General features: G+C 38.4%; 1 protein-coding gene across 1 annotated transcript in view; it reads left to right on the top strand.

Annotated features, from left to right (window-relative positions):
- The window catches only part of TXNRD1 (thioredoxin reductase 1), a 138,819-nt gene that overhangs the window by 12,696 nt on the left and 107,852 nt on the right, over window positions 1-18,271 (top strand). Inside the window, exon 2 of the mRNA XM_025462356.3 lies at window positions 14,585-14,757. Within this exon, the coding sequence (XP_025318141.3) occupies window positions 14,585-14,757 (173 nt within the window). The remainder of the gene's footprint in view (window positions 1-14,584; window positions 14,758-18,271) is intronic.

The following is an 18,271-nucleotide window of genomic DNA, read 5'->3' as shown; positions in this document are numbered from 1 at the left end:
TGTGTGTGTGTGTGTGTGTGTGCGCGCATACGTAGGTATGTGAGGAATCAGTTGTGTCATTTTCCACAGATTCTTTTTGTAGTTTAATGACTATTATTCAGGTTTAATAGTAAGTATGTTATACAAAGTATGTTAATAGTAAGTATGTTATACATTTTCTGCCATGTATATGCTTTATGTTCACAAAGGGCACATTTGCAGAAATGTCTAGACCAACTCATATCACAGATGGAAAAATTGAAGTCCAGAAGGCATTATTAAGCCAGATCTATCTCTCAAGTCATTGAAAGTCATTTTTAAAGGACATACTAAGGAAAGCTTCTCAATTTTATTCTTTCATGGGAGACAGAACATGAGAGACTCCTAACTCTGGGAAACGAACAAGGGGTGGTAGAAAGGGAGGTGGGCGGGGGTGGGGGTGACTGGGTGATGGGCACTGAGGGGGGCACTTGACGGGATGAGCACTGAGTGTTATTCTATATGTTAGCAAATTGAACACCAATAGAAAATAAAAAGATTTTATTCTTTCATGTAATATCTTTTGTTTTCACACTTCCAATTTTAAAAAACTTCTATAGTATTTCCTTTAAAATGATGTTTTTATTAATAGCATCAATATAAAATTTAACAGCGAGGTGAAAAGAAGTTGGATTTTCTTCTTCTTCCATTTGATCATTCAGTAGTAGACCCTAACCCTGACCTGATAATCTTTGGGCTGAGTGATCCAGTAAATAAGAATAACCTTCTGCCCACCCCTGCCCACCCCCACAAGAAGAGTCAGTTTCTAGTGACAACTCATTTGAGCTTCTGGCATATTTTCTTCCATCATAGATCATTCCATAATCCAGTCCTTTGGGGAAGGGCTATTTCCTTTCAAATGTATCTTCTCAGTCTCATATAGCTATCTAATCCTGGACATGGCATATCATCATAATAGTATACAACTGTGGGGTGAGGCAAGTGGGAAATCCCTAAGAGGTAGCACCTTCAGCATAACCCAGGTTTAATTTTAACCCTCTAATGAGACTCCTCTGAGATAAAGAAGAGCTATAATCAGGACTTGTAGGCCTGTTTGTAGCAGCTCTTCTGAAACATACTAAGTACTTAACATGGCAAGTTCTTTGTAAGAATTAAAAATCCCTCTGAGGCTTAAAAAAACATCCTAGGTGTTTTGTTTTAATTTGGCAAATAAATAGTACTAAAGACTAAGATGCATTTATTCAGTGTTAGAGAAGTCATCATCATGTCACATTAAGGAGTCTTTAGTCTTCCTTCTTATGTTCTTATGTTTTATTTTTCTAACATGTCTCATACCCTGCAGCCTTTAAAAAGCGTGCATAATTATCTTGTCTTCTCACCATATAGATCATGTCATACTTCCCCATGATAGCTTCCCCACTCTTAGGATTTTTATGGAATATCTTGTTATTTCATGGAGTCTTATTAGACCCAAGTGTAATAATATTCCGGGTTGAAAAAAATACCATTACAAATGTTAATTTATTAAAAGAAATCTGAGAGCAGTGGCATGTTTGCAAAATCCTTGAGCCAAATAAAAAGTTTTAGAGCTATAGGATTTGCGGAAATCCTTGATTTCTTCTGATGTCTTATAGTCTAGGTGCTTTTCACCATAGGCAACAGAGTAAACACATGAATGTGACAAACCTATGAACCAGGAAGTGATGACAGCGGGCAGAGTGGAGTGCTATAAAATTTTTATCATCACATTTGAAGTGATCATGTGGCTTATTAATGGCAGAAATTCAAGTTCTAACAAGTGGCAGTTTTAGTTTGTATTTAACTCTGCATTTTGCTTCCTTTTGCTGGGCTCTGCTTTGCTTTCCCCCTTGACTCCCCTGCTCTGAAATTTACAAGCTACTCCTCTCATCTCTTGACAGCCTTGACCCCGTGCTCTCAGAAGTCTAAGCTGTCAACTCCAATAATCTGCTGCTGTTTTTTTTTTTGTCCTGGTGACTACAGCATAGACCTGCAGGCCTTGAGAGCCTCATGCAATGTGTAAGGATCAAGGAAGGAGGGGAACATTGAATCTGTTTGTTCTACAGTTGGTAAGGTCACTTTACCTCCTCCTTCCTCTTCTTCCTCTTGTTCTCCTCCTTTACTTTCCTCCCCTCCTCCTCCACCATCTCCTCCTCCATTTTGTTTTAAGTGGCATGGAGTTAGAACTAACAACAGTGACAAAAGCAATTTTTTTGTTTTTTAAGAGGAGCCTAGACTGAAGGACTGCCCTATTCTAATTAGTGTTGGGGACTCTGGGGAGAGAAGCCAAGTTGTGTTCGCTTTAAGAATTTTTTTTTTCATGGGATCCCTGGGTGGCTCAGCAGTTTAGCACCTGCTTTTGGCCCAGGACACGATCCTGGAGTCCCGGGATTGAGTCCCGTGTCGGGCTCCCGGCATGGAGCCTGCTTCTCCCTCTGCCTGTGTCTCTGCCTCTCACTCTCTATGTCTATCATAAATAAATAAATAAATAAATAAATAAATAAATAAATAAATAAATAAATAAATAAATAAATCTTTAAAAAAAATTTTTTTTTCAGGCCTAGATAAAATTAGCTCCTATGGAATTTCTACCTTTCATGTTTTCTTTCTTTCAAATCTTTGAAAACATCAAGATTGGTCGTTGTCAAACTTTTGTCAAACTTTTGGTCTTAATACTCTTTTACTCTTCGACGTTATTAAGAATGCCAACAGTGAAAAAGGCAAATGCATCTTATTATTATGAAAACAGTTTTGACCTCAGGGATTCCAGAGGTATGCCTACCACATTTTGAGGGCCACTGCTCTAAGAGATGTTTATGTTGCCTAAACAAAGGAAATCAAGAAATAAGTCCCAGGGATTCCTTATTAGCTACAAGTTGATGTACCCAAAGTTGGCTGACTTACAACTTCCGGAGTTTTTCAAACTCAAACCAGCCATCTGCAGAGACATGACTGAAGGTAATGGAATGAAGACGAATGAGCCAGACTTTTCCCGCAACTCTGAACAGGAATACAGTATTATGGGCTTTGTAGAAAAGCTTTGAAGGCTATTATCCCAATAATTCTAGCAATTTCCCCAGTCAACAGAAAGGTTGAAAGACTAGTATAATGGATACCCAAATTCTCTTCTTAAGATTCACATTTTGCTACATTTGTTTTATTTTCCTTCCTTACATCCTCTTTTTTCTCCCAAACAATCCCCCTCTACTCTTTTATCTTGAACCATTTGAAATAAATTACAGACATCACAACTTTTAGCCTTAAGTATTTCAGCATGTGTCTCCTAAGAACAAATACTCTTCCATATAAAGTCAGTGGACTTAACACAATAATATCATCCTATGTAAGTTCATATTAAAATTTACTCAGTTGTGGGGCACCTGGCTGGCTCAGTCCATGGTGCATGCAATTCTTGATCTTGGGGTTGTGAGTTAGAGCTCTAATTAAGGATCATATATTGCAAATTGTGGCCAATTATTGTGTCTTGCAAAAAAAAAATCTTTTTTAAGTTTGAGAAATACAAAAAAGGAAAAGTCATGCATAATTCTATCTTGCCAATATAACTTCTATAACCATATTGCATATCCCTTTTTAGGATTCCTATATGCAAAGTTTCATGTAATTGTAAAACTATGGTATATAGGATTTGGTATTCTGTTTCTTTGCAATTAACAATACGTTAAGCCATTTCCATATTGTTTTGAATCTTGCATAAGTATAGAACCATTAAAATTATTGAAGAAAAAGAGAGGTACTATAATTTAGCCATTCTCCTAATGTTGGACATATGTTGTTTTCCAGTTTTTTTTTTTTACTATAACCAATGATGCTGTGTTGGTAACATATAGATAAAAAGAATGGATTGAGGATGGGAATAGAAAGGTGTGAAGGAGGCTGGAGAGGAGGAATAGAAGCTGTTTGCAATTTAGCCTTTGGAGAGAGAAAGGTGGCTGAAACAAGATATGATTTTGTCCCTGTCCTTAGAAAGGTGATACACATGTTCAGGAGGTAGGGAGTGGAAAATGTTGATAGGTCAGTGGTCTGTTTTGCTCCCTTGGATTTCACAGGAAGTTAACATGATTATTCCTAAGGCTATAGAACTCATATTGAAAAGAGATTTGGAAATTTTCCCATTAACCAGATGATGCTAATTATATAAATAAAAATTACTAAAAACTTTTCCTATGAGAAGACTAGAAAGTGAGGGTCATTTTATGAATATAATGTTTTCATTAGTTTAATTTTTTTGTTGTTGTTCTTAAGATAAATTCCTATAAGAATCCTTGGTTGAAAAGGATGGCTGTTGGGTGACTGTGTGGATCAGTGGTTGAGCGTCTGCCTTCAGCTCAGGTCATGATCCTGGGGTCCTGGGATCGAGTCCCACATCAGACTCCCTGCATGGAGCCTGCTTCTCCTCCCTCTGGCTTGTGTCTCTGCCTCTCTCAGTGTGTCTCTCATGAATAAATAAATAAAATCTTAAAAAAAAAAAAGGAAAAGGATGGCTATTTCAATGGTTTTTGATCCACACTATCAAATGGTTTTCCAAAAGAATAGTAACAGCTTATACTAGATACTCCCTTATGTTCATGGACTCCCATTAGTGTACATTTACCAACACTGGGAGTTTCCATTTTTAATACATAAAAAATGGGGACACCTGGGTGGCTCAATGGTTGAGCATCTGCCTTCAGCTCAGAGCGTGATCCCAGAGTCCTGGGATCGAGTCCCACATCAGGTTCCCCACAGGGGGCCTGCTTCGCCCTCTGCCTGTGTCTCTGCCTCTCTCTGTATCTCATGAATAAATCAATAAAATCTCTTACATATATATGTGTATATAAATATGAAACTATACTTCATTGCTTTAATCTTCAATTCTGATTTTGAAAGAAAAGTGAAATAGACATTTTATTCTAGGTTTGTTCTTTATTTTCTAATGAATTAGTTGTTCTTGTTCTTTATTCACTTTATCATTTGTGATCCTGCTGTTTATTCACCAATTTGCTTGAGTTCTTTTTGTTTGTTATATAGTAAGAGATAAGTGAAAAAACTTTTTTCCAAATTATGGAGCCATAATTACGATATTATTTTAATTTTTTAAAATTTTTAAACACTTTTTTAGAGAGGGAGGGGCGCTGGGGGAGAGGAAAAGAGAAAATCCCAAGTAGGCTTCACATCCAGTGCAAAGCTCAACATAGGGCTTGACCTCATGACCATGAGATCATGACCTGAGCCAAAATTAGTTAACAGACTGAGCCACCCAGGTGTACCGTCACCATACTATTTAAAAAATTTTTTTTTTCTCAGACAACAAAATGAAATGAAAAGCATCCAGATTGGCACAGAAGTCAAACTCTCACTCTTTGCAGATGACATAATACTGTATGTGAAAAACCCAAAATACTCCACCCCCAAAATTTCTAGAACTCATACAGGAATTCAGCAAAGTGGCAGGATACAAAATCAATGCACAGAAATCAGTGGCATTTCTATACACTAACAATGAAACAGAAGAAAGAAAAATAAAGGAGTTGATCCCATTTACAATTGCACCAAAACCTATAAGATATCTAGGAATAAACCTAACCAAAGAGGCAAAAGATCTGTATTCAGAAAATTATAGAATACTCATGAAAGAAATCAAGGAAGACACAAAGAAATGGAAAAACATTCTATGCTCATGGATTGGAAGAACAAATATTGTTAAAATGTCTATGTCACCTAGAGCAATCTATGCATTCAGTAAAATTCCTATCAAAATACCATCAACTTTTTTCACAGAGCCGGAACAAATAATCTTAAAATTTGTATAGAACCAGGAAGGACCCTAAATAGCCAAAGGAATGTTGAAAACCAAACTGATGGCATCACAATCCCAGACTTCAAGCTGTATTACAAAGCTGTGATCATCAAGACAGTATGATACTGTAGCACAAACAGACACAAATCATTGGAACAGAAGAGGGAACCCAGAAATGGACCCTCAACTCTATGGTCAACTAATCTTTGACAAAGCAGGAAAGTATATCCGATGGAAAAAAAGATAGTCTCTTCAACAAATTGTATTGGGAAAATTGGACGGTCAAGTACAGAAGAATGAAACTGGACCAATCCCTTATGCCATACACAAAAATAGACTTGAACTGGATGAAAGATCTAAATGTGAGACAGGAATCCATCAAAATCCTAGAGGAGAATGCAGATAGCAACCTCTATGATCTCAGACACAGCAACTTCTTGCTAGACACATCTCCAAAGGCACAAGGGAAAGAAAGGCAAAAAAGAACTATTGCCACATCAGCAAGATTAAAAGCTTTTGCACGGCAAAGGAAACAGTCAGTAAAACCAAAAGACAACTGATAGAATGGGAGAAGATATTTGTAAATGTCTTATCAGATAAAGGTCTAGCTAGTATCCAAAATCTATAAAGAACTAATCAAACTCAACACCCAAAGAACAAATAATCCTGTCAAGAAATGGGCAGAAGACATGAACAGACATTTCGCCAAAGAAGACATACATACATAGCGCCAAAGGCAGGCGCTAAACCACTGCGCCACCCAGGGATCCCTCATTGTGGTTTTGATTTGTATTTCCCTGATGGCAAGTGATGCGGAGCATTTTCTCATGTGCTTGTTGGCCATGTCTATGTCTTCCTCTGTGAGATTTCTGTTCATGTCTTTTGCCCATTTCATGATTGGATTGTTTCTTTGCTGTTGAGTTTATTTTTTTTTAAGATTTTATTTATTTATTCATAGAGATGCAGAGAGAGAGAGAGAGGCAGAGACACAGGCAGATGGAGAAGCTGGCCCCATGCAGAGAGCCTGACATGGGACTCCATCCCGGGAGTCCAGGATCATGCCCTGGGCTGCAGGCGGCGCTAAACTGCTGCGCCACCGGGGCTGCCTGCTGTTGAGTTTAAGAAGTTCTTTATAGAAAAAAAATAAAAATAAAAAAAAATAAAAAAAAGAAGTTCTTTATAGATCTTGGAAACTAGCCCTTTATCTGATACGTTATTTGCAAATATTTTCTCCCATTCTGTAGGTTGTCTTTTAGTTTTGTTGACTGTTTCTTTTGCTGTGCAAAGCTTCTTATCTCGATGAAGTCCCAATAGTTCATTTTTGCTTTTGTTTCTTTTGCCTTCGTGGATGTATCTTGCAAGAAGTTGTGGCAGAGTTCAAAAAGGGTGTTGCCTGTGTTCTCCTCTAGGATTTTGATGGAATCTTGTCTCACATTTAGATCTTTCATCCATTTTGAGTTTATCTTTGTGTATGGTGCAAGAGTGGTCTGGTTTCATTCTTCTGCATGTGGATGTCCAATGTTCCCAGCACCATTTATTGAAGAGACTGTCTTTCTTCCAGTGGATAGTCTTTCCTCCTTTATCGAATATTAGTTGACCATAAAGTTGAAGGTCCACTTCTGGATTCTCTATTCTGTTCCATTGATCTATGTGTCAGTTTTTGTGCCAGTACCACACGGTCTTGATGACCCCAGCTTTGTAGTACAACCTGAAATCTGGCATTGTGATGCCCCCAGATATGGTTTTCTTTTTTTAATATTCCCCTGGCTATTCGGGGTCTTTTCTGATTCCATACAAATCTTAAGATAATTTGTTCCAACTCTCTGAAGAAAGTCCATGGTATTTTGATAGGGATTGCATTGAATGTGTAAATTGCCCTGGGTAGCATTGACATTTTCACAATATTAATTCTTCCAATCTGTGAGCATGGAATATTTTTCCATCTCTTTGTGTCTTCCTCAATTTCTTTCAGAAGTGTTCTATAGTTTTTAGGGTATAGATCCTTTACCTCTTTGGTTAGGTTTATTCCTAGGTATCTTATGCTTTTGGGTGCCATTGTAATTGGGATTGACTCCTGAATTTCTCTTTCTTCAGTCTCATTGTTAGTGTATAGAAATGCCACTGACTTCTGGGCATTGATTTTGTATCCTGCCACACTGCTGAATTGCTGTATGAGTTCTAGCAATCTTGGGGTGGAGTCTTTTGGGTTTTCTATGTACAGTATCATGTCATCTGCGAAGAGGGAGAGTTTGACTTCTTCTTTGCCAATTTGAATGCCTTTTCTTTCTTTTTGTTGTCTGATTGCTGAGGCTAGGACTTCTAGTACTATGTTGAATAGCAGTGGTGAGTGGACATCCCTGTCTTGTTCCTGATCTTAGGGGAAAGGCTCCCAGTGTTTCCCCATTGAGAATGATATTTGCTGTGGGCTTTTCATAGATGGCTTTTAAGATGTTGAGGAATGTTCCCTCTATCCCTATACTCTGAAGAATTTTGTTCAGGAATGGATGCTGTATTTTGTCAAATGCTTTCTCTGCATCTATTGAGAGGATTATATGGTTCTTGTTTTTTCTCTTGCTGATATGATCAATCACATTAATTGCTTTATGAGTGTTAAACCAGCCTTGCATCCCGGGGATAAATCCCACTTGGTCATGGTGAATAATCTTCCTAATGTATTGTTGTATCCTATTGGCTAGTGTCTTGTTGAGAATTTTTGCATCCATGTTCATCAGGGATATTGGTCTAGAATTCTCCTTTTTGGTGGGGTCTTTGTCTGGTTTGGAATTAAGGTGATGCTGGCCTCATAGAACGAGTTTGGAAGTATTCCATCTCTTTCTATCTTTCCTAACAGCTTTAGTAGAATAGGTATGGTTTCTTCTTTAAGCGTTTGATAGAATTCCCCTGGGAAGCCATCTGGCCCTGGACTTTTGTGTCTTGGGAGGTTTTTGATGACTGCTTCAATTTCCTCCCTGGTTATTGTCCTGTTCAGGTTTTCTATTTCTTCCTGTTACAGTTTTGGTAGTTTGTGTTTCCAGAAATGCTTCCATTTCTTCTAGATTGCCTGATTTATTGGCATATAGCTGCTCATAATATGTTTTTAAAATTTTTTGTATTTCCTTGGTGTTGGTGGTGATCTCTCCTTTCTCATTCATGATTTTATTGAGTCTTTTCTCTCTTCTTTTTAATAAGGCTGGCTGATGGTTTATCTATCTTATTAAATCTTTCAAAGAACCAACTCCTGGTTTTGTTGATCTGTTCCACAGTTCTTCTGGTCTCTATTTCATTGAGTTCTGCTCGAATCTTTATTAACTCTCTTCTTCTGCTGAGTGTAGGATCTATTTGCTGTTTTTTCTCCAGCTCCTTTAGGTGCAAGTTAGCTTTTGTATTTGAGTTCTTTCCGATTTTTGGATGGATGCTTGTATTGCGATGTATTTCCCCCTCAGGACTGCTTTTGCTGCATCCCAAAGATTTTGAATGGTTGTATCTTCATTCTCATTAGTGTCCATGAATCTTTTTAATTCTTCCTTAATTTCTTGGTTGACCCTTTCATCTTTTAGCAGGATGGTCCTTAACCTCCACATGTTTGAAATCCTTCCAAACTTCTTGTGATTTAGCTCTAATTTCAGGGCACTGTGGTCTGAGAATATGCAGGGAACAATCCCAATCTTTTGGTTTTGGTTAAGACCTGATTTGTGACCCAGTATGTGGTCTATTCTGGAGAAAGTTCCATGTGCACTTGAAAAGAATGTGTATTCAGTTGCGTTTGGATGTAAAGTTCTGTAGATATCTGTGAAATCCATCTGGTCCCGTGTATCATTTAAAGCTCTGTTTCTTTGGAGATGTTGTGCTTAGAAGACCTATCGAGTGTAGAAAGCGCTACATTGAAATCACCAAGTATAAGTGTATTATTATCTAAGTATGTCTTAACTCTGGTTATTAATTGGTTGATATATTTGGCAGCTCCCACATTCAGGGCATATATATTGAGGATTGTTAAGTCCTCTTGTTGGATAGATCCTTTAAGTATGATATAGTGTCCCTCTTCATCTCTCACTACAGTCCTCGGGATAAATTTTAGTTTATCTGATATAAGGATGGCTACCCCTGCTTTCTTTTGAGGATCATTTGTATGGTAAATGGTTCTCCAACCTTTTATTTTCAGGCTGTGGGTGTCCTTATGTCTAAAATGAGTCTCTTGTAGACAGCAAATAGATGGGTCCTGCTTTTTTATCCAGTCTGAAAACCTGCCCCTTTTGATGGGGTCGTTAAGCCCATTCACATTCAGAATTACTATTGAAAGATATGAGTTTAGTGTCATCATGTTACCTATTCAGTCCCTGTTTTTGTGGATTGTTCCACTGGACTTCTTCTTAAAGGGGAATTTTAAGAGTCCCCTTAATATTTCTTGCAGAGCTGGTTTGGTGGTCACATATTCTTTCAGTTTTGCCTATCTTGGAAGCTCTTTATCTCTCCTTCTATTCTGAATGAGAGCCTTGCTGGATAAAGTATTCTTGGCTGCATGTTTTTCTCATTTAGGACCCTGAGTATATCCTCCAGCCCTTTCTGGCCTGCCAGGTCTCTGTGGAGAGGTCTTCTGTTAATATTATATTTCTTCCCATATAAATTAGGGATTTCTTGTCTCTTGCTGCTTTAAGGATCTTCTCTTTATCTTTGGAATTTGCAAGCTTCACTATTAAATGTCGAGGTGTTGAACAGTTTTTATTGATTTTAGCGGGGGGGGGGATCTCTCTATTTCTTGGATCTGAATGCCTGTTTCCCTTTCCAGATTAGGAAAGTTTTCAGCTATGATTTGTTCAAATACATATTCTGGACCTCTGTCCCTTTCGGCGCCTTCAGGAACCCCAATTAAACATAGATTTTTCTTCCTCAGGCTGTCACTTATTTCCCTTAATCTATCCTCATGATCTTTTAATTGTTTGTCTCTTTTTTCCTCAGTTTCCCCCTTTGCCATCAACTTGTCTTCTATGTCACTCACTTGTTCTTCTACCTCTTTAAACCTCGTCGTTAGGACCTCTAGTTTGGATTGCATCTCATTTAATTGATTTTTAATATCAGCCTGATTAGATCTAATTCTGCAGTCATGAAGTCTCTTGAGTCCTTTATGCTTTTTTCTAGAGCCACCAGTAGTTTCTAGAGCCACCAGTAGTGCTTCAGCTAATTTGAATTTGGTTTCTGTCACTTGCAATGGGGTGAGCCCTGAATAATACAGTGGTATTATCTATTGGGTGAAGTCTGAGATATTCTGAATACAAAAATGTAGATGTGACAAGAATTTGACAGACATGTCAATTCTAGTTTTTCTTAATAAACTGAAAAAAAGTCTACAATTCATTGAATATGAAAAAAAAAAAAAAAAGCACGCATGCCTATGAGACACCTGGGTGACTCAGTGGTTGAGTGTCTGCCTTTAGCTCAAGTCGTGATCCCGGGGTCCTGTGATCGAGTCCCACATCAGGCTCCCCGCAGGGAGTCTGCTTCTCCCTCTGCCTGTGGTCTGCCTCTCTGTGTGTCTCTCAAAAATAAATAAATAGGGATCCCTGGGTGGTGGAGCGGTTTGGCGCCTGCCTTTGGCCCAGGGCCCGATCCAGGAGACCCTGGATCGATTCCCATGTCGGGCTCCTGGTGCATGGAGCCTGCTTCTCCCTCTGCCTGTGTCTCTGCCTCTCTCTCTCTCTCTCTCTCTGTGACTATCATAAATAAATAAAAAAAAATTAATAAAAAAAAATAAAAATAGATAAATAAATAAATAAATAAAATCTTAAAAAAAAAAGCACCCATGTCTCAGATTTAGAGATTTCTATATCCCTTTTTACTTTATTTCAGTTAGTAATATTTGAATGGCATATAAAAATACAGTCACTTAGTTTTTGACCCTGTCTTGACCACGTATAATAGGGGTGATTTTTTAAAAATTTAAAATTAACTAGCACTTAAAAAACTTTTTATAAAAATAATACTTATGGTTTAAAAACACATAATACAAAAGATTTTATGATGAAAAATGAAAGTCAAGCTTAGGGGGCAGCCCCTGTGGCATAGTTGTTTAGCATCACCTTCAGTCCAGGGCGTGATCCCGGACAGGATCGAGTCCCACATCGGCTCCCTGGAGCCTGCTTCTCCCTCTGCCTGTCTCTCTTTCTCTCTCTCTCTCTCTCTCTCTCTCTCTCATAAATAAATAAAATCTAAAAAAAAAAAAGTCAAGCTTAGTAGAGATAACCATCGTTAACATTCTTGAGATTAGCAGATTTTGTTAATACTTTGTGCAAATATTGTTCTGAGTGCTGTGTCAGTATGGCACACTAGTTAAAGGCAAGGGTTCTACTCTTATATTCATGGTCAATTTATTTTTGACAGAGTTCCTAAGACATTTCAATGGGGAAAGAATAATGTTTTTAACAAATGGTGCTGGGACAACTGGATATCTACATGCAAAAGAACGAAGTTGGACCCCTTCCTTATACCCTACACAAAGATTAACTCAAAATGGATCATAGAACTAAACGTAAGAGATAAAACTATAAACTCCTAGAAGAAAATTATAGGAGTGAATCTTTGTGATTTTTGATTAGACAACAATTTCTTAGATACAGCATCAAAAGCACGAGAAAACAAAATAGATAAGTTAGATTTACTGAGTTAAAAATGTCCGGGCTTCACAGAACACCATCAATTAAAGGGGGAAAAAAAACCCTATAGAATAGGAGAAAAATTTCACAGGTCATATAGATAAGGGATTTATATCCAGACTATCTGAGGAACTCTTGTAACTTAGGGGTGTTTGGCTGCCTTAACAGTATAGCAGGTGACTCTTGATCTCAGGGTCATGAGTTCAAGCCCTACATTGGGTGTGGAGTCTACTTAAAAAAAAAAAAAAAAACTTTTACGATTTAGCAATAAAAAGACAAATAGCCCAATTAGAAAGCGGGAAAAGGATCTGAACAGACATTTCTCCAAAGAAGAAATATATCTATATCTTCTATAGATATAGATATATAATCAATAAGCACATGAAAAGTTGCTCAGCATTATTAGCCCTCAGAGAAATACACATGAAACTACAATGAGACACCACTCCACATCTACTAGGATGGCTCAAATCAAAAAGTAAATAGTAAGTATTAGCAAGGTTGTGGAGAAATTGGGGCCCTCATCTATCACTGATGGGAATGTAAAATGTTACTGCTTTGGAGAACAGTTTGATGGTTCCTCCTAAGATTCATACTCCTAGGCATTTACTCAAAAAACAAAAACAAAAACAAAAACTGAAGACAGGTATTCAAAACCTGTGCACAAATGGTCATAGCAGCTCTGTCCATAACAGCCAAAAAGTGGACACAACCTAAATGCCCATCAACTGATGAATAGATTAAAAAATGTATATTCCTACAATGGACTATTATTTAACAATAAAAAAGAAAGCACTGACACATGCTACAGCATAGATGAACCTTAAAAAATATAACAATAAATTACAAAAGACTACATATTATATAATTCCATAGAGTAGTTGTTGCCGAGGGGAATAAGGAGAAGGGCTGGGGGGGCGGCGGGGAATGGAGAGCAGCTTCTAATGGCTACAGGGCTTCTTTTTTGAGGTGATGAAAATGTTCTAGATTTGATTGTGATGATAGTTGCCCAACTTGAACTAAAAAAAAAAAAAAAACATTTAATTATATACTTTCCATTGGTGAATTCTATGGTATATAAATTATATAGCAATAAAGCTGGGTTTTTTGAAGTATGGGTTCCAGAGAATTAAGATGTACTTTGAATCTCAGTTCTGTCACTTACTGTGGGGAAGTTGCTTAACCTCTCTGAATCTGTTTCCTTATTTGCATAAATAGGGATGATGGTATTTACATTATGATATCCTTGTAAAGATTAAATGAGATGATGCATGCAAATATCGGATACTCCCTGTCTAGTTCTGAGTAAACATTAATATCAACTATGAAGATGATGAGGAGGTTGAAGAAGAATGGGTAGTTAGACAAGCAAAAATGAGAGGAAATAACTTGTGGAGTAGGTAATAAGGGTAGGATCAAGCTTGCTTTGCTTGTGGCCCTGGAGAAGATAGCTAGTTTAAAATATTTACAAGCCAGAGGTAGCAATCTCTCCGTGGTTTTTGTCTGGCTATGATGCCTGAGATGATAGTGGTGTCATGTGGGGTAACATACCACTGAGTTGGGTCATGTGTACTAAGGTGCCAGTTTGGGCTGCCACAGAATCCTGGGGAGGAAAACAGAATCTGAAGTCATTTTTTTAAAATCTTGCTGTGCCTGTGGTCTGAAGATCCTGTTTCTGCTTGTCCAGAAGTTAGCTAGAGGGAAAGGAATGAGCCTTGATTTGAGTTGCCTGTTCCAGTGCTCCGAGCAGGGTTGTGTGAGAAGGGGATGTAGTCTCTGAACTTTGGCCCCTCTGCATTTATACCATGGGCAGGGTCGGGGTGAGGTCATATGTGGCCCTCAATGTCCAGACCTGTCACTTAGTTTCCTGCCTCAGGAAGTTTCAGTCTCTTCCCTTTTTTTATCAGCCCCCAACTAATCTCGAATGTAACAAAAACAAATTGGAAATATCCAGTGAGTTGCCAGGAGTCTCCGGTCAGATGACAGAATTTAATGTGTAATCCACCTTAGAGTCCTTCCTCAGACTCCTTATTTTGGTGGTTGGAGCTAAAATTGTGAGGCTTGTCGAGTAAACTAATTTTAGGAAATGCATCATCATGTTTTCCTTTCTGATAATTACCATCTTTGCTTCCATTTCTTCTAGCTAAGGACCATTTCCCTTGTCAGCCTTTGCCAGAAAACCCAGCCATTGGTGTGAGCAGACCCTCAGGGTCCACCAGCACAAGCCTCTTGGACCCCAGAGCCTGGCTCAGGGCCTATATAGATAGCCACCCTGTAGTCATTGTCAGCAAGTCCGCATGCAAGCGCTGTGCTGAGGTAAGCCTTCAGCCTCTAGGAGCTGCGATAAACTGTTGCCTTAGAGAAATTTGACAGACTTCTGAGCTCAGCTGTGAGTCATTGGATTTCACCTGAGGAAGGGGTTTGCGTGGTTGTAAGTTGCTTCAGAAACCTTGGAGGGTGATGCTTTGAGAACAAAAGGTTGCTTGAGTAATCTCCTGACTTTCCAAAATACTAGATACTTTCAGGTAATCAAGGGTCAGGCAAAGTCGGGGTGGGAACTCCCAAACCAGGTGATTGGCTGCTCTTTTAGGCACTTCTACAGAGAATATTTCCTAGGAGCTGTTACTTAAGATATTGCTAAATTTTGTTAAGTATCTCTTCATGCTCATCATGGGGAAAATGACTTCCCAAAGAATAAACTGTGCTTCCTACTTGGTTCTTAGAGAAAAGGTCAATGATCACAGCCATGGAGAGGGTTGGTTTAGTCCTCCCTGATTTAACCACAGAATGATGTCGAGAATTAATAGACAAATCTGATCAGGTGCTTTATGGGAAGGTTGAGGATGTTTAAATGTCACTGAAGCTTAGCTTTAGATTATACTCAGGGTAGCTCCAGGATTTGACACAGTGGATTCTTAAGTGAACATAGCTGACCTTCTGTCAGGGTTCACCTGTAATTTATTAAGTTCAATTTTCTCTGTTTATCTCTTGATTTATTTTCCAGCTCTCAAGGAGACTGAACTCAGAAGCCTTTATATTCTGGAAGCCTTACACAGAGACAGGTTTCTTGGACTCCTGGTGTGTGTGTGTGTGTGTGTGTGTGTGTGTGTGTGTGTGTGTGCTTCTCTTGTAAATAAAAAGGAAAGTGGGCAAGCAGTGGAAATATTGAAAGTAGGCAAAACCTTTCATGCTTGTTTCTCATCCCAACATAGTCTGCCTCAGTGTCACCTGGGGCTTCACCTCTATTAACATCATCGTGGAACCTTTCGTGTAGTCCATCATGTTGGGAACAGGGTTGTAAAGAGGTAGGAGACACAAGTTCCATCCCCAGAAGGTTTAATCAAACTGAGAAGGCAGACATTGGCCTTAAAAAGAAAAATGAACTGGAACACCTGGGTGGCTCAATCGGTTAAGCACCAACTCTTGATTTTGGCCCAGGTCATGATCTCAGGGTCCTGGGATGGAGCCCTGCTTTTTGGCTCCATGCTCAGTGGAAAGTCGGTTTCTCCCTCTCCCTCTGCCCTGCCCCTCCCCTGCTCATGCTCTCTGTCTCTCCTCTCTCAAATAAATAAATAAAATCTTGAAAAGAAAAGAAAAATGACCTAAGGTAAACCATTAAATTCTAAATCATTAGCATAGGCAGTAAACATTAGAGAATTTGGAAGAGGACTGGGTATCAGAAATCCCCTGCATAATTCCCGTCCTCTGGGAACTTCTTTTGAGGCTCTTCTCCCTTGTTTGTGCAATCTGTAAAATAAAGGGCTTGGACTAGTTGACTATTGAGATTCCTGTTAGTTCTGAAATTATGGAGTTGTCTAATCTTTTCTGTTTCCAAATAATGGTCAGGTGCCTGAACTCTGAAGTCAGAGTTTGAATCTTGCCTCTGTGACTTATTAGCCATATGATCTTGGTTAAGGTTTTTATCTATTGTGCATCAGGTTCCTCATCTGTAAAATATGGGTAATAATACACCTATCTCAGAAGTTTGTCGTGAGGATCAAATTAGCTAATATTTATAGAAGCCACAGAACATGCCTGGCACATAGTAAATGCTACATAATGTTTTTTGATTTTTATAAAGATTTTATTTATTTATTTGACAAAGAAAAGGAGAGAGTACAAGCAGGGAGAGAGGAAGGCAGAGGGAGAGGAAGAAGCAGGCTCCCCGCTGAGCAGGGAGCCCTGATGTGGGGCTTGATTTCAGAACTCTGGGATCATGACCTGAGCCTAAGACAGGTGCTTAACCAACTGAGCTACCCAGGTGCCCCTACATAATGGTTTTTTTGTTTTTTGTTTTAATAAAAGAACTACTTGCCCTTCCTGTTTTCCTAACATGACTTCCAACCTTGGATGAGATCTTCTTTCATCAATATTGAGCCTCAGGTAGGTGGAAATCAACAAGTATCCGATTCTATTCCTACTATAGCTACTCCTATTAAAAAGTGGCTATTTTTTTTCCTAAACTAACAACTCCCTTCAAAACTCTATGCACCTGGTGGTGTAATGAAAGAACACCTGGATTTGAAAGGGCTCAGTTCTCATTCTGTAAATCAGCTTCCTCAACAGTAAGACTGACAATGCCACCTTATCTGCTATTCTTGTTTATGCACAGCTTCCTTATGAGGACCAGTCATTTTAGATCTATTTGGAAGCCTACAGTACTACACTTGTATTAGGAGCCACCATTGAGTGTTTACTGTGTGCAAGGCAATGTTTGGTCACTCTAGTTGTATTTTAAAACACTACTAAAAAATTGGAAAATTGCATTTTTCACCCTGCTCTAGTCCTGCAGCAAAGAACTGGGCTAGCCTGGCCAGGATTGCTAGTAGCTATAGGCAGTTTCATTGCATGTTCCCTACAATCGCCCATCTCTTTGACCTATAATTATTCTTATTTTACACTCTTTTCCCTGAATTCATTTCCTAAGTCTCCTCCCTGACTCTGAAAAGACAAAACCTTCTTTTCCTCAATTAAATATGCTCTAGGAATGGTGAACATTTCCTGTAAAATTTGTGGTAGATCTTGCATATTTATTGTGTTAAAATGCAGGGTAATTCTGGCAACTTTATTTAATGTCATTATCTGAATAATTCCTGGGTATACCAGGGCCTTTGGACAAATATCCCCTAGTTTTACCTTGACAAATACCAGTTCCTTAGCTTTTCTGAATATGTAATATATAAGCTATTCTCAGATTTGTGCCAATTAATATGGAAATTAATTTTCAATTCCTTTGTGAAGGATGGTTAGGTGTCTCTTCTGGTAAAAATAGTGATTTTTTTTTTTTTAAAGATTTTATTTATTTATTCATGATAGTCCCAGAGAGAGAGAGAGAGAGAGAGAGAGAGAGAGAGGCAGAGACACAGGCAGAGGGAGAAGCAGGCTCCATGCAGGGAGCCCGACGTGGGATTCGATCCCGGTTCTCCAGGATCGTGCCCTGGGCCACAGGCAGGCGCCAAACCGCTGCGCCACCCAGGGATCCCAAAATAGTGATTTTTCTTGAGGGTACAACTTCTATACTTGGCTGTTCATGGTTTTTTATTTTAATTTTAATTTTCTATTTTATTGTTTTTAAAAGTTACCTTGAAGTAGCATTTCCCCAGGTTATTTCCTTCAGTTTTTTTTTAATTTCCTTCAGTTTTGATTTGATTGTCTAACAGTTGTGAGTAAATCAGAATGGAGAAACTTCAGTTTTATATCTGCACTTAGTCTAATGAATATATATTTCTCTCTGAGATGAGTAAGTAATTTGCATTAATTCAAATTGAGAAATGCCCGCAAAGAAATGAACTTCTACATAAGTTAGTTTCCCACTTATTGCATAACACAT

The sequence above is a fragment of the Canis lupus genome, chromosome 10 (genome assembly GCF_003254725.2).
Source record: "Canis lupus dingo isolate Sandy chromosome 10, ASM325472v2, whole genome shotgun sequence".
In the NCBI taxonomy this organism is placed as follows: Eukaryota; Metazoa; Chordata; class Mammalia; order Carnivora; family Canidae; genus Canis; species Canis lupus.
The sequence above is the reverse complement of the archived record's forward strand: the minus strand, read 5'-3'. Positions and strand labels throughout refer to the sequence as shown.